General features: G+C 54.5%; 11 protein-coding genes across 11 annotated transcripts; 4 read left to right on the top strand and 7 right to left on the bottom strand.

Moving 5' to 3' along the window:
• On the top strand, positions 1-2671 carry BO97DRAFT_287808 (PDPK1 family serine/threonine-protein kinase). Its single transcript, XM_025691128.1, has 2 exons — positions 1-2248; positions 2301-2671. The coding sequence occupies exons 1-2, from the start codon at positions 53-55 to the stop codon at positions 2643-2645; spliced, it is 2541 nt and encodes an 846-aa protein (XP_025545834.1). The 5' UTR covers positions 1-52; the 3' UTR covers positions 2646-2671.
• A 1017-nt stretch (positions 2672-3688) lies between these two features.
• Positions 3689-6213, bottom strand: BO97DRAFT_447394 (Zn(II)2Cys6 transcription factor). The gene is made up of 3 exons (XM_025698774.1): positions 5503-6213; positions 4911-5451; positions 3689-4859 (listed from the first exon to the last, which is right to left on the bottom strand). The coding sequence occupies exons 1-3, from the start codon at positions 5966-5968 to the stop codon at positions 3815-3817; spliced, it is 2052 nt and encodes a 683-aa protein (XP_025545833.1). The 5' UTR covers positions 5969-6213; the 3' UTR covers positions 3689-3814.
• Positions 6214-6965: 752 nt separating this feature from the next.
• BO97DRAFT_287791 (uncharacterized protein) lies at positions 6966-9092 on the top strand. Its single transcript, XM_025691127.1, has 2 exons — positions 6966-7789; positions 7842-9092. Exons 1-2 carry the CDS (start codon positions 7259-7261, stop codon positions 8997-8999), a joined length of 1689 nt encoding a protein of 562 aa, XP_025545832.1. The 5' UTR covers positions 6966-7258; the 3' UTR covers positions 9000-9092.
• A 726-nt stretch (positions 9093-9818) lies between these two features.
• BO97DRAFT_409493 (putative serine--tRNA ligase DIA4) lies at positions 9819-11538 on the bottom strand. The gene has a single exon (XM_025696075.1). The coding sequence runs from the start codon at positions 11494-11496 to the stop codon at positions 9883-9885; it is 1614 nt and encodes a 537-aa protein (XP_025545831.1). The 5' UTR covers positions 11497-11538; the 3' UTR covers positions 9819-9882.
• Positions 11539-11928: 390 nt separating this feature from the next.
• BO97DRAFT_466344 (cytochrome b561 domain-containing protein) lies at positions 11929-13073 on the bottom strand (the record flags this gene model as incomplete). Its single annotated transcript, XM_025699588.1, has 4 exons — positions 12738-13073; positions 12606-12651; positions 12482-12544; positions 11929-12423 (listed from the first exon to the last, which is right to left on the bottom strand). The coding sequence occupies exons 1-4, from the start codon at positions 12830-12832 to the stop codon at positions 11929-11931; spliced, it is 699 nt and encodes a 232-aa protein (XP_025545830.1). The 5' UTR covers positions 12833-13073.
• Positions 12978-13733, bottom strand: BO97DRAFT_287774 (uncharacterized protein). Its single transcript, XM_025691126.1, has one exon. It carries the CDS (start codon positions 13694-13696, stop codon positions 13124-13126), a length of 573 nt encoding a protein of 190 aa, XP_025545829.1. The 5' UTR covers positions 13697-13733; the 3' UTR covers positions 12978-13123.
• A 12-nt stretch (positions 13734-13745) lies between these two features.
• Positions 13746-15361, bottom strand: BO97DRAFT_466340 (putative acyl-CoA:6-aminopenicillanic-acid-acyltransferase). The gene is made up of 3 exons (XM_025699587.1): positions 15295-15361; positions 14836-15240; positions 13746-14769 (listed from the first exon to the last, which is right to left on the bottom strand). The coding sequence occupies exons 1-3, from the start codon at positions 15349-15351 to the stop codon at positions 14125-14127; spliced, it is 1107 nt and encodes a 368-aa protein (XP_025545828.1). The 5' UTR covers positions 15352-15361; the 3' UTR covers positions 13746-14124.
• A 481-nt stretch (positions 15362-15842) lies between these two features.
• Positions 15843-16406, top strand: BO97DRAFT_358272 (uncharacterized protein; the record flags this gene model as incomplete). The annotated part of the gene is made up of 2 exons (XM_025692246.1): positions 15843-16147; positions 16280-16406. The coding sequence occupies 2 exons, from the start codon at positions 15843-15845 to the stop codon at positions 16404-16406; spliced, it is 432 nt and encodes a 143-aa protein (XP_025545827.1).
• A 656-nt stretch (positions 16407-17062) lies between these two features.
• Positions 17063-18364, bottom strand: BO97DRAFT_409491 (allantoicase). Its single transcript, XM_025696074.1, has one exon. It carries the CDS (start codon positions 18230-18232, stop codon positions 17138-17140), a length of 1095 nt encoding a protein of 364 aa, XP_025545826.1. The 5' UTR covers positions 18233-18364; the 3' UTR covers positions 17063-17137.
• A 46-nt stretch (positions 18365-18410) lies between these two features.
• Positions 18411-19437, top strand: BO97DRAFT_287742 (uncharacterized protein). Its single transcript, XM_025691125.1, has 3 exons — positions 18411-18561; positions 18619-19056; positions 19125-19437. Exons 2-3 carry the CDS (start codon positions 18645-18647, stop codon positions 19190-19192), a joined length of 480 nt encoding a protein of 159 aa, XP_025545825.1. The 5' UTR covers positions 18411-18561; positions 18619-18644; the 3' UTR covers positions 19193-19437.
• Positions 19438-19933: 496 nt separating this feature from the next.
• BO97DRAFT_358259 (uncharacterized protein) lies at positions 19934-20254 on the bottom strand (the record flags this gene model as incomplete). The annotated part of the gene is made up of 1 exon (XM_025692245.1): positions 19934-20254. The coding sequence occupies one exon, from the start codon at positions 20252-20254 to the stop codon at positions 19934-19936; it is 321 nt and encodes a 106-aa protein (XP_025545824.1).
• Between the last annotated feature and the right edge of the window lie 2974 nt (positions 20255-23228).

Raw genomic sequence — 23228 nt, 5'->3', positions numbered from 1 at the left:
CCCCATCCTCTACAACAGGTCGGTTTGAATCTCAAACCGCCTATCTTTAATCATGGATGGGGATCTCAGTCTCTCCCAGTCCTTGGGAGGTCTACGCATTGCCAACCCCGATGATGCTTCGTTACATTCGTCGGAAGATGCATCAACACCCGCCGCGGGCGCTGCTTCTGTAGCAGATTCCGACCTGGTACGCGATTCCACAACCTCCGAACGACCAGAAACTGCCTCCTCTACCCATCTCCCTCGACCGCCGGCACCTCCCTCGAGCTCCGAAGTCCAAGAAGCCCTCGCCTCCGTACAGGTCGAGTCCTCTACCCGGACGTTCGAGAGTCGGAGCTCAATTTACAGCCCATTCTCAGAACCTCCTCAACAACAACAACCCTCACAACCCTCACAACCAAACTCCCAATACTCTCCTTATGTGTCCCAGCAGCAACCCAACCCGGGCCCCCAGTCCTCCTCCCGTCCGCTCTCCTCGTTCTACGCGAACGGATCCACATCCACCCTGGCAGCTCGAGAAGGCTCCTATCGGATCCGTACCGATTCCGCCGCGTCTTCCGCCTCGGAAAGTCTTGCCCGAGCAGAATCTCGTGGAGGCTCCGCGGCCTATCAGGCAGGAGTTCCCGTACGCGATAGCAATCACAATGACCGGTTATATCGTACGGCACAATTGCCCCCTGGGAATGGGCCAATGGTGATGCGTCAGTCCTCACGAGCTCACAGGGGCGGTGGCCCATCGACCGGCTCCCCGTATACCATGGAGAACGGCCCCAGCTCGAGCAGTGAAGACTGGCAAGATCGCGGTGCAGCCGTGGCAGTCCGGCAGGAAATCGACGCTAATGGCAAACCGGTCGCGCGTTATATCAAAAAGGGGGTTCGCGATTTTTCGTTCGCTCATACGCTCGGAGAGGGCTCTTACAGTACCGTCGTACTAGGCACAGACCGCCAGACGCTCAAGGAATATGCGATCAAGATCTTGGACAAACGGCACATCATCAAGGAAAAGAAGGTCAAATATGTCAACATCGAGAAGGACACCCTCAATCGACTTACAGAACACCCTGGCATTGTCCGGCTGTACTATACATTCCAGGACGAACGGTCATTATACTTCGTCTTGGACCTTTGCAAGGGAGGCGAGTTGCTTGGAGTACTCAAGCGCATGACAACCTTTGACGAAGAATGCACGAGGTTTTATGGTGCCCAGATCCTCGACACAATCGACTATATGCATAAACGCGGCGTCATTCACCGAGACTTGAAACCGGAAAATGTCCTGCTCGACGGCCAAATGCACATCAAAATCACCGACTTTGGAACGGCTAAGATCCTCAAGAGTCAACGGAAGCCACAACCCAACTCCAGCGGAATGCCTCCGCTCGATGCGGCCGATATGTCCGAGGATGAACGCGCCAGCTCATTTGTGGGCACGGCTGAATATGTTAGCCCCGAGCTATTGACCGATAAGAATGCTTGTAAGGCCAGTGATTTGTGGGCCTTTGGCTGTATTATCTTCCAGCTATTAGCTGGTCGGCCTCCGTTCAAGGCTGGGAACGAATATCAAACTTTCCAGAAGATCGTCGCGCTTGATTATGAGTTCCCTGCCGGTTTCCCTGCGGTCGCTCGCGATTTAGTCGAGCGCCTGTTGGTCTTGGATCCGGCGCGTCGGTTGCCTATCGAACACATCAAGAACCATGAGTTCTTCCAGGGAATCACCTGGGGTCCGGATCTGTGGAAGCGAAAGGCACCCCGACTCAAGGCGTACGTTCCGCCCCCACGCGAGCCCATCAAGCTTAACAACGGCGGCAACGGCGACGGCTACCCCGCAAGTATCAACGCAGCATCTGTGAGCAATAACGCTAGTCAAAGGGTCGTTCCTCGACTGGTGACCGAGCTTCCCCCACCGAGTCAGCTAGACATTGAATGGTCGCCTGTGCTGACGAAGACAAACGAACGGATTCTCAAACTCGGTAATCTGGTCGTCTTGTCTTCGCCCGCAGCCCACAGCCCGGTATCCAAGAACGGAGGCGAATACGAAGCGCCCCGGAAGTTTTCGCGGTTCTTCGGCGGCAGCACAACTAAGAAGCGACAGCGTCTGGTCATGGTAACTTCGTCCGGCCGGATCATCATGGCAGCAGCTGGCGGTGATGAGAAGAAGGCTAAGTTGGAGCTGTCCCTTCTCAATCCGGGCACGACATATCGGGCTTCAACAGACGCGAAGGGGGTTTCCTGTTGGGTAGTGGATACGGTATGTACAACTCTCCTTGAACCTAGACTATCCTTCTAACGGAAGATTCTAGCGCGATAAGCACTATGTTTTCGAAGATCCTAAACCATCATCCGGTAGTGTTGGAACGACCGTCATGTCCTCTCAGGAGTGGTTGGATACCCTGGATCGAGCCAAGGAGATGGCTCTGGCGCAACAAGGAAACGGTTCATATTCAGATGACGCCTTCCGTGACCTGTCCTCAGGACTGTCTAGCCATGCCAACACGCTGGACCGGAGCTCAGAACTTCAGCAAGAAAGTGCACCTACGGGACGGGCCACCCTGGTCAAGCATCAGCCGACCGACACCGACTCGGTCAAAGGGAAGAAGCGATTCAGCCGACGTCATTCGAAGAATGGCCTTGCGGCGGTCTTCTAGGCCCGACCTATTCTTCTACTGTTTCAAATTCTTCCCCGAATCTCTTCTCTTTTACCCTTTCCTCAATCCCCTAAAAATTGGGATGCTGTCCGCTGCGCAGGATCGCACACAAAACTCTCCTCTTGTCTTTGGAACATATCTTGTCTGTGTGTTTTGCTTGATATCCCCGAGTGTTTCCTGCGCCTGCGATTGGCCATCTTGTTTTTCCTTTGCTGCTACTAGCAGGTTTTGCTTTGGGCTATTGTTGATTATCGCAGGACACTCAGTCATACACTCTAGCCAGCGACTCGTCATTTCCTTTGTTAGCATCTCGTGTAAGAATCTCTCTTGTGATGTGTTTTCATTTGTGTGTCCTTTGCCTTGCATCTGTGCAACGATGAGCGTTTTGTTTCCATTTTTGTCCCCTGTTGAGATTGTTGCATTTAGATGGGAAGGAGTATGCATATATATCCCTCATCTGGCCGTTTTTCTACTTTCGATCGCATCAATCTATCTTGCGCGATAGCCTTTTCATTTCTGATATATATTCTTTGACCTGGTGAGATCCAGGATCTCGAGATCCATAGATCGTCGTGATGTCGGAGGGCGAGGAGCGTGCCATAGAGTACAGCATCCGCCCGGGGTTCATCTCAATCCATCTATCATTTCTTTCACGCAGGTTTGGCGCCGCGCCAGGACCCAGCGTCATTACTGCATGGCGCATGGGGCTTTCTTCTGCATGTTACTCCGTCCACCGCCTGTTCCTGTCCCGGGAATCTTCTTCATGTTCAGGACGAACCTAATAATAGTGTTCAAGTGCAAATACAATGAAACTGTATTCGGTGTATAAGTGCTCGCTCGTTGATGATATTTCATGGTACGTAGGCACTAGATTTCTAAACCTCTGGAATATATATCTTACTTCCGTCTTATACCGACAGACCCGCCCATGGATGATAGAAATTTGTACTCCATTCAGATGATATATACAAAGAAGTATAACACTGGTGGTCTTGGACCACCAGCATGCAAATAAACCCACCCACCCACCCATCCATCCATCCACCAGGTATCCGCTATAACGTTAATTCATCAATCCCAAAACTCCCGCCTCGACTCCAAGGTCCGCTGATTCCTCCCTCCGCAGTCCAACGCCCCAGTAGTACTGTAATAAGTACTCAGCGAAGAAACTAAATAAACAACCAATCAATCCGCGAGGCATCCAGCTCTTGGATCCAATCGAAATCCCCGTCGTCGTCGTCGTCATCCTCATCCTCCTCGGCCTCATCAACATCATCATCATCATAAGAATCATTATCGTGGGCGTCATCAGTATATACATCGTGAATCCCAAGGTCCGCGCGAGATGGAAGAAGTGCACAGCCACTTGACTCTTTGTTCCCCTGCTGGTGGTGGTGGTGCTGCTGCTGCTGCCGTTGCTGCCGCCTCAGCCTCCGCTCCGCAACCCTCTGATCACGCTTCCGCCACATCAAACTCAACACCCAAGCCGCATTGCGAACATTCACGCTCGTGAGATCATAGTACAGGACACGGAGTTTCTCAAGCAGGAACGGGCGGAGGGCGGGGTCTGCGCATTCGGCGCCGGCGATGAAGGTGGGCCAAATCAGGCATTTGAAGTGCGGGTCTGAGATCGGGATGAGGGCGATCTGGTGGATGAGTAGGTTGGCGATGGTGGCGTGGTTGGATGGGAGGCCGAAGTTCGTTTTCGGGGATCTTGGAGAGGAGGAGGAGGAGGTTGAGGGAGCGCTGTGACGCGGCCGGGATAGCGCGCGGCTGGCGTAGAGGTAGACGGCCGCTTGGTAGATTGTTGCTAGTGCCGTGCGCATTGAGAGGTCGGGGAGGTGGAGGAAGGTTTGCATTGATTGGGCCCAGGCGGTTGGGTCGAAGGCTTGGATGTGTGCGAGGAGTGCTTCTGGGTTTTGTAAGGGGTTGGTGTCGGCGGAGAGGTGTGGGGAGGTGAAGATCATTCTTGGGAGGTTGCGGCTTGGGGATGATGGTGATGGTGATGGTGAGGACTCTGGCGAGTGGTCGTGCGTGTCGTGCTCCATGTATAGGCTGGCGTGGATCAGGAAGATCACTTCCAAGAGGTAGCCTGGGCAGCCGACCCATGAGGTCTTCTCGAGCCGCTCCAGCACCGCGGGCCCCATGTTCGAGGTGTAGAATGGTCGCGTCAGGGAGCCTGGTCGCGCGAGCGTGGAGCCCATCAGTTGGATCCTGGGGTCAACGTCAGTAATGCGAACAATAACCGAGGAGTATAAAACGTACATGAGAATGCCGTCCATGGCAAAGTCGTCTAGCCAGGAGACGAGCCCTTGCGGTTTTGCGCGGTTGTCGTCGTGTCCTTGTTCGCGGCCGTTCAGCAGTCTCTTGGCCCCTTCTAGGTGGTATTTCCACGCCCCGTCGCCGGACTCGATTGCATCCATCAGCGCAAATAGCATGGTCGCCGCTAGGGTTCGGTTGTCATGACGCATGACGGGATCCTGGATGTCTTGCGAGAGCTGCTGCAACGCCCGCTGTTTGAATCCGAGAAAATGCTCGTAAACTCTCGACGCGGGTCGGCGCGACAGGGACCCGACCACGGCTTCCTCTAGGTCCTCGGTCGATAGCAATGCTCCCGTGGCTGCGCCCTCCGCGTTCCAAGGTCCGGGGGAGAAGTCCTCGTTAGCTAGAATGGCGTAGTGTAAAGCACCCGTGGCGGAAAGGACATGGGCGAGGAGAGAGGAGCCACCGACTAAAGGGATTAAGTCGCGGTACGGGTTCTGGCCGTGAGGATAGAGAGTCAGGCAGCCAGTGGCGTACTCATTGACTTGATTATGGTCAGTATCAGACTGGCACCGGACGGATGCTCATCACGTACAATGGACAATGTATTGTCTCGACAGACCATCTAGATCCTTGAACAACGGATCCACTAGGCCCCAGGGCGCGGGGATGTAGTCGAGAGGGCGAAACGCGCTCTGTAAAGCCAGGCTATGGTCGTGAGCTTCGATATTGATTACCGGTAGATCGTTGATTTCGTGCGACAGATCAGACCGGCTGATGTCTGGCGGAAGTGCGGGGCCGATCGGGCAAGGCGAGTCCGTTGAAGAAGGAGACGAGGAGTTGGAGTCGGCCTCGCGTCTGCGATTGGAAGTGGTCTTCACGACATCATCGTAGCTGCGACCCATCATTTTACCCCGGCTGGCAACGCCTCCTTTGACCCAGACGAGGGGCTTCTGGTAGCCCAAACATTCCTTCCCCGCATCACGACACTTGCGGCAAGTGGGTAGGCCATTGTCGCACACGATACGGCGGCGACGACAGGTATAGCAGCCCTTGGTCATGGTTTTCCTCCAGGCGTGTGAGGCGGTGCGCAGGGGAAGTTCGTCACTGTTCTGGCGTTAACAGATCCGTCGTTAAACCGGACTACTCGAAGTGGGGATCTCAGCACGAGGCTCGACATCATTGGAATGAGCTTTCAACCGAGGAAGATAGAAGTCGGGAGCATTGCTTCGCGGGGTGATCGAGAATCAGATGATGGAGGAGGAGTGGTGGAAGCAAAGGAATGAATGACACAAGGAGATGATTCATTGAGGGGGGAAATCGAAGATAAGACAAGGCCGAGCGGCGAGATTCGTGTAGAACCTCAGGCATGCCACGTCGCTGATTGGTGGGAAGACGAGCTAGTCGGATGGGGTTAGCGTGTCACGCGGACAGGGCGGCAGAGGCGCAAACAAAACAAACAAAACAAACCACATGTTGCCTGTCGAGGGCAAAAGAACAATAGAAGGAGAGACTGGGAGAAACCGCCGGATCTCGAGGGGATAGCATCTTATTCCACGTCTAGGGGTGCGATGCTGGTCTTCCATTCGAATCGAGGATTATTGCAACTGGAGCAAGGAACTAACCTGCTTAGTACTTCCCAGCAAGACCAAGCCATGCAGGCACACTCACCCGTGATCCGGCTCTGAATGGCCCAGCCAATCAACCGGTCAACACCATCCATTTCCCTGCCTCCCCCTCGAGTAACGCTTGACTTTGGCTTCATTTTCAGGGGTCTCTCGTTTTTGCCCGGTTGGTGAGCCTTGGCGACCGGCACTCACAGGTACTCGGTCTGTCTGACTGTGAGTCTGTCAGTCTTATACTCTGTCTGCTTGCAATGTGTCTGGTCCCGTCAGCCATCCTTGTGCTCTCAACCAGTTCTGATCTGCTCATTCCACCTGCAGCAGCGGCTACACCGTCTGCGCTTTGGCTGCATCCCTTGTCGCATGAAGTGGACTGGCTGTGATTCTTCTGTCAGGGTGGTTTCTCTTCTTCGCCGATCACTTGCTATTCATCTCCTCGATTGTACCCCAATTCTAGTCCTTCTTTATCTCCCAGATTAATCCCCGAAGTGGTCCGTGTCGTTATCGCGGGGGATCAACAGCGGAAAACCCGCCGCCACTCGCAGACACTCGCAGCCACATCCATTTGTCGGTCAGGTCGGTGATTGTCGCGCGTCGCTCAGCATTCCTCTCGCAGCTGGGAAACTTTCCCTGGCGGCGCGCGTCTCGCTGGGTTTTGGATGACAGCCCACACTCACAAACGCCGCTCGAGTTGGGGTCTGCTGGGTCATTGCGCGTTTCGCTCGGACGATGTTTACCCGGTCTTCCAAAGCCACCACCACGGTTACCTCCATCGACATGGTCTCGCAAGCTCAAGTTCTCGATCGTTCCATCCCGGCGCAGAGTACGCTCTCCTCCGCGTCACGGCATTCGCACTCCAGCCGACGACATCGCTCGAGTCGCTCTCACCATGGCGGGCTAACTCATCAGCCCCAAAACGAATTTCCCATCTTTACTCACACCGGTGATGTCGAAATCGTGATTCGCGCCGGGGGCCAGGAGCAACGCTACCTACTCCATCGATTGATTTTGACGCAATGCTCTGGGTTTTTCGAGGCTAGCACTCGGGATGGGTGGTCACCACAAGCACCGTCGAGGCCGTCGAACCCGGACCCCGGTCTTCTGTCGAGAATCAGCGACAATTCTTCATTGTCTAATGGCTCGACCCTGGCTCAGTCAGAGAGCGGAGGGTCGTCATGGTCTTTGGAGAAGAGGCGTTGGAAATACGAGCTTGACTGGGAGAATAAGGCCGAGGATGAGGATCCTATCCTGGTTCAAAAGGTTTGTTTGCAGCACTCCCCCTACATTTTGCCTCGTCTAACATGTATTCAAGCCGCCTAGCTATTCTAGCGCATTCGGGTGTGAACCTGGACAATATCCCCCCTCGGTGACAAAGCCTTCCAACACACAGACGGGATTTGTTCGTTCCATGGCCAACCTGGCAGGGATGCAGTCGGCGGTGGTTCTTCCGCACAGGAACAGTACGTCGAACCCGCCAGTGGATCCCACCATTCGTGACTACGACAATCTGTTCCGCATGTTCTACAATTACCCGCCGATGATTAACAGCGTCAATATCGCGACTGCCTACTCAGAATGCCGGGCTCTGCTCGCCCTGGCGGACATGTACGATGCACTCCCTGTCACTGGCCCACGGGTGGACCATCACCTCCTGGGATTCGGGTCGCGGCTATTCAAACAGATCGCCAAGTATCCCCCCAGCTACCTCAAATTGGGCTACATGGCACGAAGCCGGGTCATCTTTTCCGAGGCACTGATCCACGTAGTTGGACAATGGCCGGCCGCTGTGCCGCACCTGCGCAACGGCAGCTACTCGCCGTTGCCGAATGCGGTCCTCGATATCATCGAGGATAAGGTCGAGGATCTCGAGGACCTGAAAGCGCGCGTCGACTCCAAGCTCCTCCGTCTAACCCTGACCACCTCGCGCGGCGAGCGCGTCAGCCCGACGAACGCCTACCTTGACTGGCTGGCCGTCTCCTTGTTCCGGCAATGGTTCGTCGACAGCACCACTCCGCCTCCGCCCCCCATCCTCAAGAACACATCGACACATCCCAGTCACCATCACCACGGCCACGGCCACAGTCACCACCGATCCACCTCCAATCTTCCTTCATCTTCCTCCCGTGGCCAACCCTCCGTCGCGCCCCCGTTTTCCACCGCACGCATCTACCGCTTGATCGGCTCCTCCTCCAGCCAGGCCTATCTCGCCCACGACGACCTCAAACGCTTCCTCAAAGTCCACCCCACGCCTTCCGCCGAGGCCCTGTACAACCGCGACGTCATGAAACGATTCGAGCGCAAAATGGACGAAATCAAACGGCTGGCCCGCGAAATCGTCAAGCCGTTGATGCGGAACTTCCTCGAGTTAGACCTAAAAGACAACGGCAGCGGCAGCGGCAGTAGTAGTGAGGGTAGCTTACCATATCTGACCTGCACCAAGGTCGAAGACGAGGATATTCCATGGGAGTGATCAGGCCTGCCCCCTGACAAACCACGTGCAACATACCAAAAGACCAAGAATTACTACGCTACGACAACCACAACATACTTCTTCAACACATTTTTCTTAGCTCCCATCCTTCCATCGCACAACAAGCCACCTTTGCTATTTCCCTTCGATACCCGGTACTTGAAAATAGTTTTCTTCGTCTTGATTATGGTTTATGGTCTATGGTTTCTACGAGATATACGGATACGAGGTCTATGTTTGTATGCTTTTTATGGTTTTGTCTCTTTCTTTCTATTCGAGGTTTCTAGTCTACTGCTTCACTTTATGATTGATGTCCCTACACACCTCCATCTAGTCAATGTGTGATGATGTTATGAATCGAATACGTTTGTTGCTGCTATACTATGGGGAATAGTTGATTGACTGGTTTGCTGGATATGTTTATGAGACTATACCAGACGTACCATAGCAGTGTTCCACCAGCTCAACCAATCCAGACAAAGAAGGGAACATGTCAATGCCGGGCGGTCGTAGATTCTGGATCAACTCAAATTCCGCACGTCCACGTTCGTTCTCAGTAGATTCAACAACACATACAATGCGCTAAAAGAGGAAGAAGAAAGTAAAGTCAAGAGAATTATTTCCGGACATATTCTATCGTACACTGGCAATAATCTACAGACACTCCACTACACTACACACGCACCCATAATTTATACTCATGTTTCATGTCCCAGTAGCAAAAGCACAGGATATACCTTACTTTCCTTACCTGGTCCACAACCCACTCACTCCCACCAACCCCAACTCAACATACCCGGGGGAGAACCCCCGGACCCCCCTTCCTTTCAGCCTCCTGGCATACTCGCTTCGACTTAAGTATAACCAGTCGACGGGATGAAAATTACTTCTCCTGCGCACCAATAACCTCAATCCCGCCCATCCAAGGCCTCAACACCTCAGGAACAACCACCACCTGCCTCGCGGGGTCCCAACCATGTTCCAGCAGCGCAGCCAGCACACGCGGAACGGCCATAGCAGTACCGTTGACCGTGTGCGGGTAGCGCGTTTTCTTGCCGTCCTTGCCGGAGGCAGCAGCAGCGCCGCCGCCACGCACGCGGGTCGCGAGCCGGCGGCTTTGGTAGTCTGTGCAGATCGAGGCGGAGGTTACTTCGCCCCAGGCGGATTCCAGTCCTGCTACTGCTGCAGTAGCGGCGGGGGCGTCGGCGGCAGTGGGGGCAGCGCGCACGCGCGACGGGAACAGGACTTCGATGTCGCGCTTGCGGCTGGCGCTGGCGCCTAGGTCTGTGGTGGGCATTTCCAGGATGCGAGCTGGGAGGCCCAGGGACCGGAAGATTTCGGTTTGGATGGTTAGGAGCTCGGCGAAGAGGTCATCGGAGGAGGGTGAGCCGTCGGCGAGCGAGTCCGCCCAGGCGAACATCTCCACTTTGGTGAATTCGTGGACGCGGTACAGGCCCTTCGTGTCCACGCCCCGGGACCCCGCTTCCGCGCGGTAGCATCGGCTCGGTCCTACGAGTTTGAGCGGCAGCTCGCTCGCTTCGAAGGTCCGGCTCGCGTGCATCGCGGCCAGTGGGATCTCGGCCGTGCCGGCTAGTGCGCGCTGCGGTTTGGCCCCGCTGCTGCTGCGGTCCTTCTCTGCCTGCTCCAGGGTGAAGATCTGTTGTTCGTTGTGTTGGTCGCGGGGTTGGAAGCCGCAGGCATCGGCGATGTGTGAGTAGACGATCGATGGCGGCGAGACGGGTTTCCAGCCGTGGCGGCGCGCGACCGTCAGTGCGTATTGGATCAGGGCTTGCTCGAGGAGTGCGCCTTCGTTGGTGAGGAAGTACCACCCCCAGCCGGTGGTCGTGGCTGAGCTGGTGAAGTCCAAGAGGCCCAGCGTCGTGCCGATGTGGACATGGGAGCGCGTGGGATCCGGCCTGGTGGCCCAGTCCGGCAGCGGGGAGGATGGGTCGAAGTTGAGGTAGGAGATTAGGGTTGGCGAATCGCCGACCGGGGTCGATTCTGAGGACAGGTTGGGCAGCGACAGCGCCAGCCGCTGCATCTCGTCTTCGCACTCCTGCTGGCGCGTGGTCATCCCGTGGAAGGCTTGTCGCAGCCGGGCGGCGTCCGCGCGCAATCGGGACATGCTTGTCTCGGCGGCGGTGGCCCCATCGCCTTGGTTGTTGTTGTTCTTCGCTTCCGCGGCGACCACTTGCGCGATGGCTTGCTCCAGTTTCTTGATCTCGGCCCGCGGCGTTCGCAGGTTCACGGTGATCTCGCCGATTTCTTCATACAGTTGCTGGATGGTGAAGGGGTGTTGTGCATGCGTGGGGTAGTTGCGGTCGCGACAGTTCTGGGCGTATAGCTCGGGGTTCAGGCGGATGTGCTTCAGGTCCAGCGTGGGTTTGGGCGCGGTCGGCGGTCGCACATCTTGCGAATGACGGGCGGAGGAGGAGAAAGTTCGCCGACTAAGGGGCCTGCATTTCAGGCAGATGTAGGGAGGTTTTGGAGGAGCCATTGAAAGGCTGGGTGGGTGAGATGAAGTTGAGGAAGAGGAAGAGGAAGTTCGGGGAGTTAAAGATGGAAGATTGGAAGATCGGCGGAGAAGAATTGACGGGCCGCACCACTTTTCCCAATCGGGCAGTATACTATCTTATCGGCAGATTCATAGTTTATCGACTTTCGAATGGCTTCGATTTGGACTTGAATATTCGAAAAAGGGAGAATCCCAATGCTCCAATCGACAAGCTCATATATAACCAGCTTGAGTACGGGGATAGCCATTCGACAGCGGCTGAGCATCGAAGATTGACCATGACATACTATGCACACTAACAACTAATGCTGTCTCGAACAATACAGTAACCAAGTCAACCGATCCAATGCAGACTCTTTTCATATCCCACTCCTCCCCTTTTACAAACACCTACCTCCTGATGACAACCTCCACCTAATACCCCAATTTATGCTTCCTCACCCGCGCCCCAGCGCCCGCGACAACCAAAACAGCCCCAACCAGCACCCCCGCCAGCGGAATCCCCAGCACATTAACATTGAACGCCGTGCGCGTGGCCGCAGCCACCGTCGCCAGCTCCAGCACCAGCAGCAGATATCCGGACTGCCGATGGTACTTATACAGACTCTTGCCGCGGTTGACACTACCCAGAACCGTGACGGGGAGGAAATACTGCACCACGCCGACGGTGGCCTGCAGGATGATCACGATGTAGGTTATCAGGCCCAGCACGCCGTGCGGGGAGGTGAATCGCGCGTGGTCGCCCTTGTTGATCTCGATGATGAGGAAGGCTGCCAGGAAGCCCAGGATGCTGAGGGCCTGGATCGTGTAGTGGGCGATGGTGCCGCGGCGTTTCTGGGCCGCGGTCGCGGTGGGTTGGAGGATGAGGGTTGCTTGGACTTGGAGGAGGAGGGCGGCGGAGTTGAGGAGCTGGGGGTTGGTTAGGATTTTATGGATATTGGTGAGAGTGGGGAGATGGGGAACTTACTGGATGGGCGGAGAAGAAGATGAGAGGGTGCGAGAAGATGCCGGTCCAGACGAGGATGGCGATCTGTTTGAAGGAGATTGTTAGATTGGCGACCGGATGGATGACTTCATCGTGGTGGGCCTACCAGCCAGATGCCTACTTGCGCGGCGAGGGCAGTACCTAGAGAAGATCTAGCTTAGTAGATGTATTGTCTGTGAGAATGATGGAATACACACCCTTGAAGAGATTGCGATACAACGCATCGGTGTCGTCGGACTGGGCCTGGTTGCCGGGAGTGGACAACAAAGGCGAGTCTTCGCGGGAATCGATGCTGTCCGGATGAAGCTCGGGGACGCCTGTTGCGGAGGCCATGATAGATGAAAGGAAGACAAAATGCAACTGCTGATTACAAGATCTGGGGAATATAGGAAAGATAGGAAATATGAAATCGAATCCAGAGGAAAGTGGCCAATGGCCTACAGTTTATATGTCAGACAAGCGAACAATGACGAATGTGGAGAGCGAAATGATGAATTGCTGCGGGGAAATCGCTGTTTTCTTTGATTGAGAGATAAGCTATTGAGATAAGGAAGGAAAGTAAGGTTCAGTCAGTACCACAACAACAACAGTACAAACCGCAACCATCTTCTAGGTGAATTCAGCCTACTGTGACACTGACACAGAGCTGTCATCGTCAAACTCAATGAGATCCTTCAGAGGTGTGGGCTGAGCGGCCCCCCACTCCAAGACCTCCTTGGGAGGACTTCCACTCACCCCGGGCGTGAAATCCCCGTGGTGATAGTCACACTTCTCATAAGACGAAATGCAGCGGCTCAGTTGCGGAGACCTGGTCCGCGGCGATCTCGGCGCTGCATGCTTTCTAAAGTGCTCACTCCAAGTGCGCTCAAGAGGCACAACTTGGTAGGGGGAATTCGTGGCCTTGCCCTTGGTAGAGTCCTTCGTCCCAGTGGACTTCTGAGAGGCTGCCTTCTGAGGGCGATTCACCTTCTGGGGGCGAGGTGGCACGGGCGGGCTCTTCTTTCTTGGCACGGCGTGCTTCTTAAAATGCTCTGCCCAAGTGGCCTCTAGAGGGACCACTTGGTCGACGGGCGTCTCGATACTCTGCAGAAAAGCCCCGGGGCTCGGTGTCGGAGACCGGGCCGGCGAAGCATGAGATGACTTCGTGCTGAGGCACTCCTTCTCGTCGAAGTGAACATGAGCTCTTCCCGTAGACATGGTGAAGTCGGATCTCGAGTTTTAGTGCCGGTGTCACGAGTTGAGAGTATATCAAGAAGATGTATAGATGGGATGTTAATCAGAATCACAATCAGTCTCGTCGAGACTTGAGAGCTGCTTATATAGCTGCGAGTATCGAGAACACGAACATGGTTTGATGCTTGGGAAAACAACATTTACCGTCAATTTCATAGACTCTTTGTATAGGTTGCATCGAAGCGATAAAAGGCATTGCGTAGAGTTGCAGGGAGATTCTCTAACCAGCACCTTTGTGTTTTGCATGGTGAAAGATTCTCAAAAACTCGGGTGAGCGGATTCCTCCACTATGAAGCCTCCACCACATGAACACAAAGAATGAACCATCGTGCTGTTCTCTCCTCTCCTTTCGCATCAAAGAAACAACCGCGATATGGTGCTAATCTCCGTGGTCATCGCCACGGCACCTCGACCACAGAACTCTCCAACCCCGAACCCGGCTTGCCGAACACAACCTCCGCCCCAAGATTCCCCTCCTCCAACCGCATCACGATGTTGAACAACGTCGCCGTCCGGACAATTGATGGTTGGGTCGGATCCTCCTGCCAGCATATCGACTGCGGCCCGTCACACGTATCGGAGAAGATTCGTCCTCGAAGAACCGTACCAACGATATCGACATTGTCCTCCTCGAGGACCCCACTGTCTACAATCTCCTTCGCAAGCTCACGCACCCTGGCCAACCGAACCGGCGACCCGGAGAGCCACGGCGGCTCGATGACCTTCCGGTTAAGTAGGAAGTGGTTCGTGTGGGTAATCATCCCATATTCGTCTTCAGCGATATGATCGTCCCCTAGTGGCGAGAGCTCCAACCCAAGGGCGACAGTGCTGTCTGCGATGAGAATGTGTTGGCTGGAGGCGACGCCGCCCAGGGAAGATAGTTTCTGTATCGCAGCCTCAACGGAGACACTTTCCAGACACAGACGCAGGGCGATATGGATGGGCAGCTTGGAGCTGAGACAGGGATGGGCGCGGATTGCGTTGAGACAGGTGCCGACGCCGGCGCTGTTGAAGCCGATCTTGCCGACGAGACCGGCCTGTTGGCAGTCAGTATGAGTGTAGTCGAAAGATCAAGGATAAGAACAATGCAAGCAAAACGCTACCTCAGTGACCATGTAAATGACGGGTTTGTCTGTTTGGACGATCTCCACTAAGGCAAGATTCTTCTGCACTTGGGTGGTGAAATCCCAGTTCTGCGCGAGGATGCGGCCTCGCCCCTGGCGATGGAGCGAGAGACTCGTACACCCGTCGGAGAACTTGCCAAATGAAATCTCACTGCGGCAGTTCAGGGCGACGATATCAAGGAGGGAGACACCGGCCCCGTCTGCGATGCCTTGCATTTCGGCCAGGAGGTCGGGGGTGGACTGCGCGAGTGTGGCGCGGAACTCCTCCGCCAGGTCGAGCACAGCGTCCCACGAGATCTTGGAGGTGTGTTGGAACATAGCTCCGTAGACGGCCAGCTGATTCTTGATCTGGGACTGGAGCTGTTCGCCATGTTGCAGGCCGATCTGAGACAGTCATGAGAAAATTGGAGATACTGAGAGAAGGGTGGGTGGACATACTTCTCGCGGAGTGCCGCTAAGCACTATCTTTGGGGGTTCTTCTATCTTTGCATGCATTTCGAGCTCGGGACTCTTAACATGAGAGAGAGAAAGAGAAGAGAAGGAGAAAGCCAGCCCGGGGTGAACAGCGGTGCTCTTATCAAGTACTCCGCACCCCTCACGCGGATCTGTTCTCGGTTCACAAATGCGGGGGAAGTCAGGATAGTCTCGTTATCAGATATCGGGGGTATACTTCGCGACATCTTCCACCATGTAATCCCACGATACCATCAATTTGCCTTCAATTCATTTCCCAATCCCGCCTTAAGACCAGCCACAACACGATGCCACTATTCCCAAAACAACTATCAGATACAGGAGCCAATCTCCCACCCAGCCCACCCCCTATCCACAACACCATCCACCCACTCACACAGACACTTAACCTCACCACCATCACTCACCCAAACACCACCTCACCGCACCTCACAAATCATCACACCAAGTACACTCACCCACCCATCTCTCACCTCACTCCCCATCATCCCACTGCCTAAGACAAAAACAAAATGGCCAACAAATCCCTCACCCCAGAAGAGCGAGCCACCTACAGCGCGCTCCTCGCCATCCTACAAACCCACACCGACGCCCACGGCATCTCGCACCGCCCCTACGGCCTCGACTGGATCAACTTCGAGCGCCTGATGTACCGTCTGCTGATCCTGCGCGGTGTCGCCCGCGCCGGTGACCGCATCCCCGCTGATCCCTGGGTGTTATTCCTGGATAACTATGCGCCGCGCGACGTGCGCCGCTCCCCTAGCGAGGAGGGCCGCGTCGAGGTCGCCTTCTTCCCTAGCTCGATTCTGTTATCTACGTCAGAGCAGATGGCTGGCTCGGCCGTGTATGTTCGCGACTCTGCCAGTGCCACTACCGATGGCTACCATCAGCAGGAGCAGCAGAGCGAGGTACCCAACGGCACTACCAACACCAACGGTAGCATCAACAGCGATAACAGCACTCGCCCCCGCTCCACACGCACCGACTCCAACAGCCACGTGCACTTCGACCACACGGCCGTGGAGCGTGACCCAAGCCAGAGACGCTCGCCGCAGATTCCGCGGTATTTTCAATGATGTATGTTCCTTCTCCTCTTCCTCTCTTCTTCGCTCAGCCTGGGGTGAGGGGCGTGATGCTGAGCTGATGCGGTTGTGTAGGCTTGAAGCAGGATGACAACGTATCGTTTCTGTTCGGGACCGATGGGTGGTTATCGGGTCGATGGATTAAGTGATTTACTAAGATGTGTGGTGCTTTCGCTTTGGGGTCTCATGGATTCGGGTTTGTGTATCGTCTTGTGTGTGCGTGCGTTTTGTTATTGAGTGGTGTTCAGGGTGTGTGCGTTCTGGTTAGGGATGTTATCGGTGTGCATGAGGAGTTCTGGTTTTTGGGAGTGGGTTGAGATGGTATGGGCTTGGTTGGGTTCATGGGTTTGGTGCTGGCGCTGGGGAGAGGATGAGGGTAAGCTTGAGTGTGCTGTATGACTAGAAAGAGTCTTTGCTTGGGGGTGGGGTGAAAGGTGTAGTTTGCTGGTTACTTACGCGGTATGTTCAATGATTTAGTCTTGTGTGTTTACTATCTCTCCTAGTGGGTAAGGGCGAGGATGCTTCAGGCTGAGTGAGGTCTATACTTTGTCAGTTTGGGTAGGTGTGTATATCCGCAAATGGAAAATATGCTCTTTCGGATGATCATGACACTACTCAAGTATAAGACTCAGTTCCAGCCGTATTATTGAATCGTATCTTTCATTACTGCATCTGTCGTGCTAAAGAAGTATATACTAGAAAAGACAACACGCCACTCACAAAAATCAGGCCCGTCTTCCAAAGATGCGGAAACGCTTCACCCCGCCGTCCGGCACGAGCGTAAGCTTGACATGGGTGAACGCCTGCGCGTCAACCCCAGCAGCCAGATCCTCGCCCTGGAAGACATGCTCGGTATCAGCCTGGCAGCGGCGATCGCGCTTAACAATCTCGACCCAACCGGGGTGGTCATGGGCGGGCACGGCGACCTGACCCTTCGCCTCCTCGCCCTGGACCAAACCATGCACCCGGATAGCGCGCGGGAAGTTCCCACGGAAGTCCTTGGTATCAACCACCACTCTGGCCACGGAGCCCGGCAGCCCCAGCTTGATGATAGCCCAGTCGACATGGCCTGGGGCGCGCGAGCGAGCCGTCTCCCACCCGTCGCCCATATCCTTTCCGCGACCCGGTAGCAGCAGATTCGAGCAGGGCGTGTAATGCTGATCAGACGCCGCGAGAGCCAACCCGCCCAACAGCGCCGACGACAACTCCTCCTCCACCCCTTGCGCCCCTGCAGCGGCAATCACCTCGCGGGCGGGCGGGATCGCATGCCCGTACAGCCTCAACCGCCCGAACCCGCCGTCGGGGTACATGAGTAGACGCACATGGGTGTAGGGCTGGGGGTTGGCGGGGTCGTAGTTGGGGAGCTTCCAGGCGCGGCGCTGCGACGGACCGCAGGGTTGCGGCGCCAGGATGGTGGTCCATCCGGGGTAGTTGGGGTCGGCGACCTCGTCGTCAGCGAGCGCAGGCGCGTACGTCGCCTGCACCTCGGCCTTCTCGCCGTAGTTGCCTACGAAGAACCCTGTGTCGATCTCGATGCCTTGGATCGCAGCCCGCGCCGTGCCCAGCTTGATCACCACCCAATCGTACGGCTCCGGGTTGTGCCGCCGCGTCTCCCACCCGTCGTACCAGGCACCCGTGTGGATGAACACGCCTGGCCGGTTGATCGGTGGTGTCGGCGTGAGCAGGTTCGATGCTGCGGCGAAGTATTCGTTTGAGCAGGTGAGGATGCGTGAGTTGAGCGCGGACGAGGCTAGATTGGTCGTGTGCGCGAAGGTCGTGTCGATTTCCGGACCGGGAATGTAGGGAAGTTCGGTGGCCATGGTGGAGGTTGGTCGGTTTCTTTGCTTGACTGTGTGAGAGAGAACTAGTGGGGATAGAAAAGAAGGGGGTGCGAGAGAGAAAGAGGATTCGGTGGGAGGAAATTGAAGAGAAGTTTCGAAAAACAATCCAGAGGACGATGATGTCTCTTATAGAATGAGGTCAGGAGGGGAAAACGCTTGCCGATAAGAAACGCGCCCCGCCGATTTTCCCGCATTACTCGATCTTATCGCTTCATCGCCTCCGCTCTTCCCCTCCATGTCTTGAGATCTTCCCTATCTTCGACTTCCTCTTTTCTGCATTCGACAGGGTCATTCTGTTGACTATACTGGTAGGTTAGCTTGCTGCCTCTCACAGCTTCTACTCAATGGCTCACCCATCTCGACAGCAAGATATGAACCCCCGTCTGTCACCATGTATACAAGCTGTCAAACCCACCCACCCAGCAGCAATCGGGCCCACCCACCTCTCCCTCTCCTTCTCCATCGCAACCGTTCGGAGGTCTCCGACGTTCGCACCCTTCCGAGGGGCAACAATTTCCAACTGTTCTCTTCTCCAGAGAGGGGAAGCACATTCACGAGAACTCTCCAACCTCCCTCGGAACAATTCTCGTTATGTGTGTGGCCAGGACTTGCGGTTATTCCAAACAAACAGCCTCTTCCTCGATCCTCACCGCAAAGCGCTGTCGCCCGGCCCCCTCCCCCCTCGTCCGCCATCTTCTCGGATAAACCCCCTCCCTCGATGCAAGAGGTGGTGGGAGATGTGAACGCATGTGTCGCATCGGTTATCGACCTAAGACCCGAGGAAGCTAAACTCTGGTGTGGAGGTGGGTGTCAAAACACACGACACTACACTAGCTGCTAACCTGGATTCTGGATTTGTGATTCGTGGCAGGGCTTCTAACCCAAGATGGTATGTCGCGTGTCCAATGTAGGACACTGGAGATGGAGGACGACCGTTGAAGGAGTTTGAGTGACTCTCCCTAATGAAGCAAAAGAAGATGGGAAGATGGGAACAAAAAAAGAGAAAGTGAACGTGACGGGGCTTGGACCCTACCACCATTTCTTTTTTGGGTATATCTCTTTTTCTTAACCTGATAAATAAGCCTGATCGATCTCAGTGGAGGTACTGTACTTGATCTACAAGTGGCGGAGGGAGGGTGGCTTTGCTTCTGGTTACAGTTGCAGTGCAATGCTGTGTTCTGCCGGAGAGGCGAGGTTACATGGGTGACGTCGCGGGGATTTCTCTTTTCTTTTTCATATTTTCTTTTTGCCTTCCCGGTGAGGTATGCGAAGGGGATCTTAGCTTGTCTACCTTGGGTTATGATCTGGTCACAAGTGTGTGGGTGCTTTGGGGCCTGAGGTCATTGCTTGTGCTTGCATGGCTTACGAGAGTCAGTGCACTTGGGAACTCTCATCAAGTATGACTGAGAGTGAGAGGTTGGAACAGAGATGATTAAAATTGATTCAACTCAAACGGACAGAATGAGAGGAGAGTTAAAAAGCCAGACAAACAGAAAAACAAAGCAGAAAAAAAGAAAAGCAGATGGGAGATTTGAAGACCACTTTTGGACAACAGCTCGCACTGCAAACGACCTGAACAACAGTGCGCTGTTCGAATCCACATCTAAACCAACGCCTGTGATGCTATCTTCCCTTCTCGACTCGCGATCCGATGCTATAGGTTCTTTTTACTGTTTCAGTTCAGCTGGTGCTCTGAGTGGCCACTTCCTCCAATCGTTTATATCGCCACTCGTATTGAGCCAGCTGCTTTCTTTCCGCGGGAGACAGACATTTGCCTTTGTCGGCCATCTCCTTTTCCACCTGCTTTAGCATCTCCCAGCGCTTGAGAATCCGCGCCTGAGCGTCCGAGATCGATGCTAGGTTGGAGTCCTTGGATGCCATGCGGGCTTCGATGGTAGAATGGTACGAGAGCTTGGCGTGAAAGAGAGCCATATCGGATTCGTCATACTTCAGCCCGCGTGCTTCGGGGAGAGCAGTCTGGTAAATGCCCTTGGGTGGCATGGCGGGTCGACTTGCGATTCAGAGGAGAGAGAGACACACAGAGAGAATGAGAGAGTATCACGAATGGTCAAGTGGTGAAAGAGGCCAAAGGGCAACAAGAAGCCAATGAAGTCAAGAGAGCTTTGTCAGATGAGGGGCTTCTTTGTCGAGTGTGTGGAAGTAACTTCTTGATTTTTCCCCGTCTATGAAGGGAGGGAGAGAGGATGAGAACCGAAGATTGTGCGAGAAGCTTTTTTTGTTTCTCCCACAGACAGAGAAAGGACAGAAAGTAGGGCGGCCGGAGTGGGCTCGAGAGCGATTCTTCACGCGGAGGTCAAGGAGTCCTTGGTCTTTATCTTAATCTGTTGCCTTCCCTCAGGAGCTAGGCCCTACCTTTTCCTCCAGTTGTCTCTTCCTGTGACAGGGACCACGGTGATACCAACGAGACCATCGATGCACCTGCTGCCAACAAGGACGAGGAAACGAGGCCAAAGACGACAAGACAGCAAGCCTTCTGTTTCTATAAATTTCTCAGCAGATGTGCTGTTCAGGATGCCACTCGTGCCCAGTCCCAGTCCCAGTCGTGTTGTTATCTCGTGATTGTTGCCAGAGGGCCAATCCCCGAATGGGATGAGGGTATCGTTCGTTCCCGATTGGGACCAGCTGTGAAACCGTTAGGATGACACCAGCGCAGCCTATAGTCGGTCTAGGGAGGGGTCGGGAGGCGCGGTTTCAATTGCCCTGCAGTGCCTCGGGCTTTCGTGAATCGTGCCTGAAAGGCAGCCTATCTCTCGTCCAGGGCGTCAAGTCGGTCGGTGAGGGGCAGAAACATCCCAGAACCAGCTTTTTTCTTACCAGGCTGGACTGGATCGACGACAGCAATGGGCTCAGGCCCTCTCTCTCTCCATTGCAGGTGCGGTTCTTGCATATGTAGTGGGCCGGCCGCCAAACCCTCTCGCCGTCGAGGGTACCGAGATTTGCCCGTCCCAACACGAGCATACCCGAGATGGCCATGCGATCTGTTTGTTACACCTTTTCCAGTCCCCGCCAAAAGGAAAGAAGGCGAGATGAGAAGGTGACGCCTGTCCCTGAGAGGAATGTCGTTCCATCTAGCCTAAGTGTCCGAAAGGAAAGGGCTATGCCACTCAGTGCCTTACCTGCCTCGTCATTTGGCGTGGATGATTTCCGGGGTAAGTGTGGTGTGGTGGTGGTCCTTCAGGGTTACAAAAACGAAAAAGAAAAGTGCTGGTCCATCGGCTAACTCGCAACGGGGGGCGCAGGGAGAGACCTGGTAGCGCCCCCTCATGTCCTAACGAGCAGCCTCCCTTCTTCACAGCTATAGGGGCGAACTTTGCCTCGTTGACTTTGGCCTTATAATCCCCGATTCGTGGCTCTTTCCGAAGTGATCTGCATGTAGCCGCTGGATGCGTTGTTGTGCAACCCTTTGGGGAGAGAAATGACGGGCAGAGCAGAGCAACTCGGCAACCCAGCTTGAAGATTAGGTAGGGGGCTCTATGATGTTTTCATTCTTGGTCCTACAGATCGAGAGGAAGGAGGGGTATCTCCGAGAGCGAATCTCTTGTCACTGTTTTCCTTTCCAAGAAATGTCGGTCGAGAGATTGCTGATCGAAATAAGGGCCCGCTGGGGTAGGGAGGAGGGCCATGAAGCCAAGCAACTGTCATATTGACTAGGGCCTCTGGAAAGGGTTAATGTTCTTTTGCTTCCCCTATTGTCCTGTAACCAGCGCTGCATGGTGCATGTCCTCTTCCGTTAGGTTTTGGAGAGGGGAGTGTTTTGATCATGCGGTCTCCAACCGGTCAACGGGCTCCTTGCAGATATGTAGTGATGCTATCCGCTTTTTAATGTTTTCTGGCAGGTTTCTGAGACAAGAAACAATAATGAACCCCGTCACGCCTCAACGGTCAAGAGAGATGGTATCCTTGACCTTTTCTCTCTTTGGTCTAGATCATGAGGCTAGGGCTAGGGGATCTGGTGATCAGCGCCGCCGTCCGTAGTCTGGTGGTATGAAAGGAGGGCCTGGTCGACGATCCGACCCGAGTGTTATCTCTTGCGTTGCGTAGTCGTTGTCTACAGTACAACCCAGATGAGATCATGACTGTCGTGTTACGGCCAAGCACAGGCTGTGTACTTGCATACTGTACTTGCGCGTTGAGCTCATTGAAAGGGGCGGCATGGGCACGCACAGAGGAAGTTCCGGTTGTTTCTGCTGGGTTCTGTTTGGGTGATCAAGAGCTTGATGAGGATGGCAAGATGATTGGGATAGTGATCTCTGATGAAGAAACCTGAAGCAGTCCTGACTACTGCTTTAGAGACTACGGTATGATATCTGGTATGTTCAAATACCACAGAGAAGTACAGTATAGGATATACCAACTGGACAAGGGCTTGTATTCTCCCTCGCTGCCGATGGATCCGAGCCAGATCTATATCTTTCTACTAGTTGTTCGACCACATCCCTGATACATCCAGGCTCGGTATGTATCAGATAAGGGAGATTAACGAATCCAGTCCACCCTTCCTCTGTCCATGTACCCCTAACTGTGGTAAAGAAGGAATAAATCCCTCGCCACCGCCGTCGTCACCAACCCCAACACACCTCCTCAACTCCAAGAACAAACCCAAGAACAACACTCGAATCCCAAAACTACAACCCGAAACCCCAAACCAAAGCTCAGCAAACCAATACCATCATAAACACACCGCAAAATAAAACAAAACAAAACAAGCCCAAAGCCACCCACCGTAACAAAAGCAGACCAACCCGCACCTAAGTACTGCGTATGTATATCAGAACCCGTGAACAGCGAGTGAGTGAGCAGGCGAATAACTAAGTAACACAAACCCCGTCGCCCTCTCCAACAAAACCCCAAAGACAAACAGCGACCCTACTACCCTCCCTCCAGACTCTAAAGCAAAACTCGCCACTCACTTTTACATGACTCGATTCGTACGACGTGGGTTTCGTCATTAGCC

This window comes from Aspergillus homomorphus, assembly GCF_003184865.1.
Source record: "Aspergillus homomorphus CBS 101889 unplaced genomic scaffold BO97scaffold_96, whole genome shotgun sequence".
Taxonomy (NCBI): Eukaryota; Fungi; Ascomycota; class Eurotiomycetes; order Eurotiales; family Aspergillaceae; genus Aspergillus; species Aspergillus homomorphus.
The sequence above is the reverse complement of the archived record's forward strand: the minus strand, read 5'-3'. Positions and strand labels throughout refer to the sequence as shown.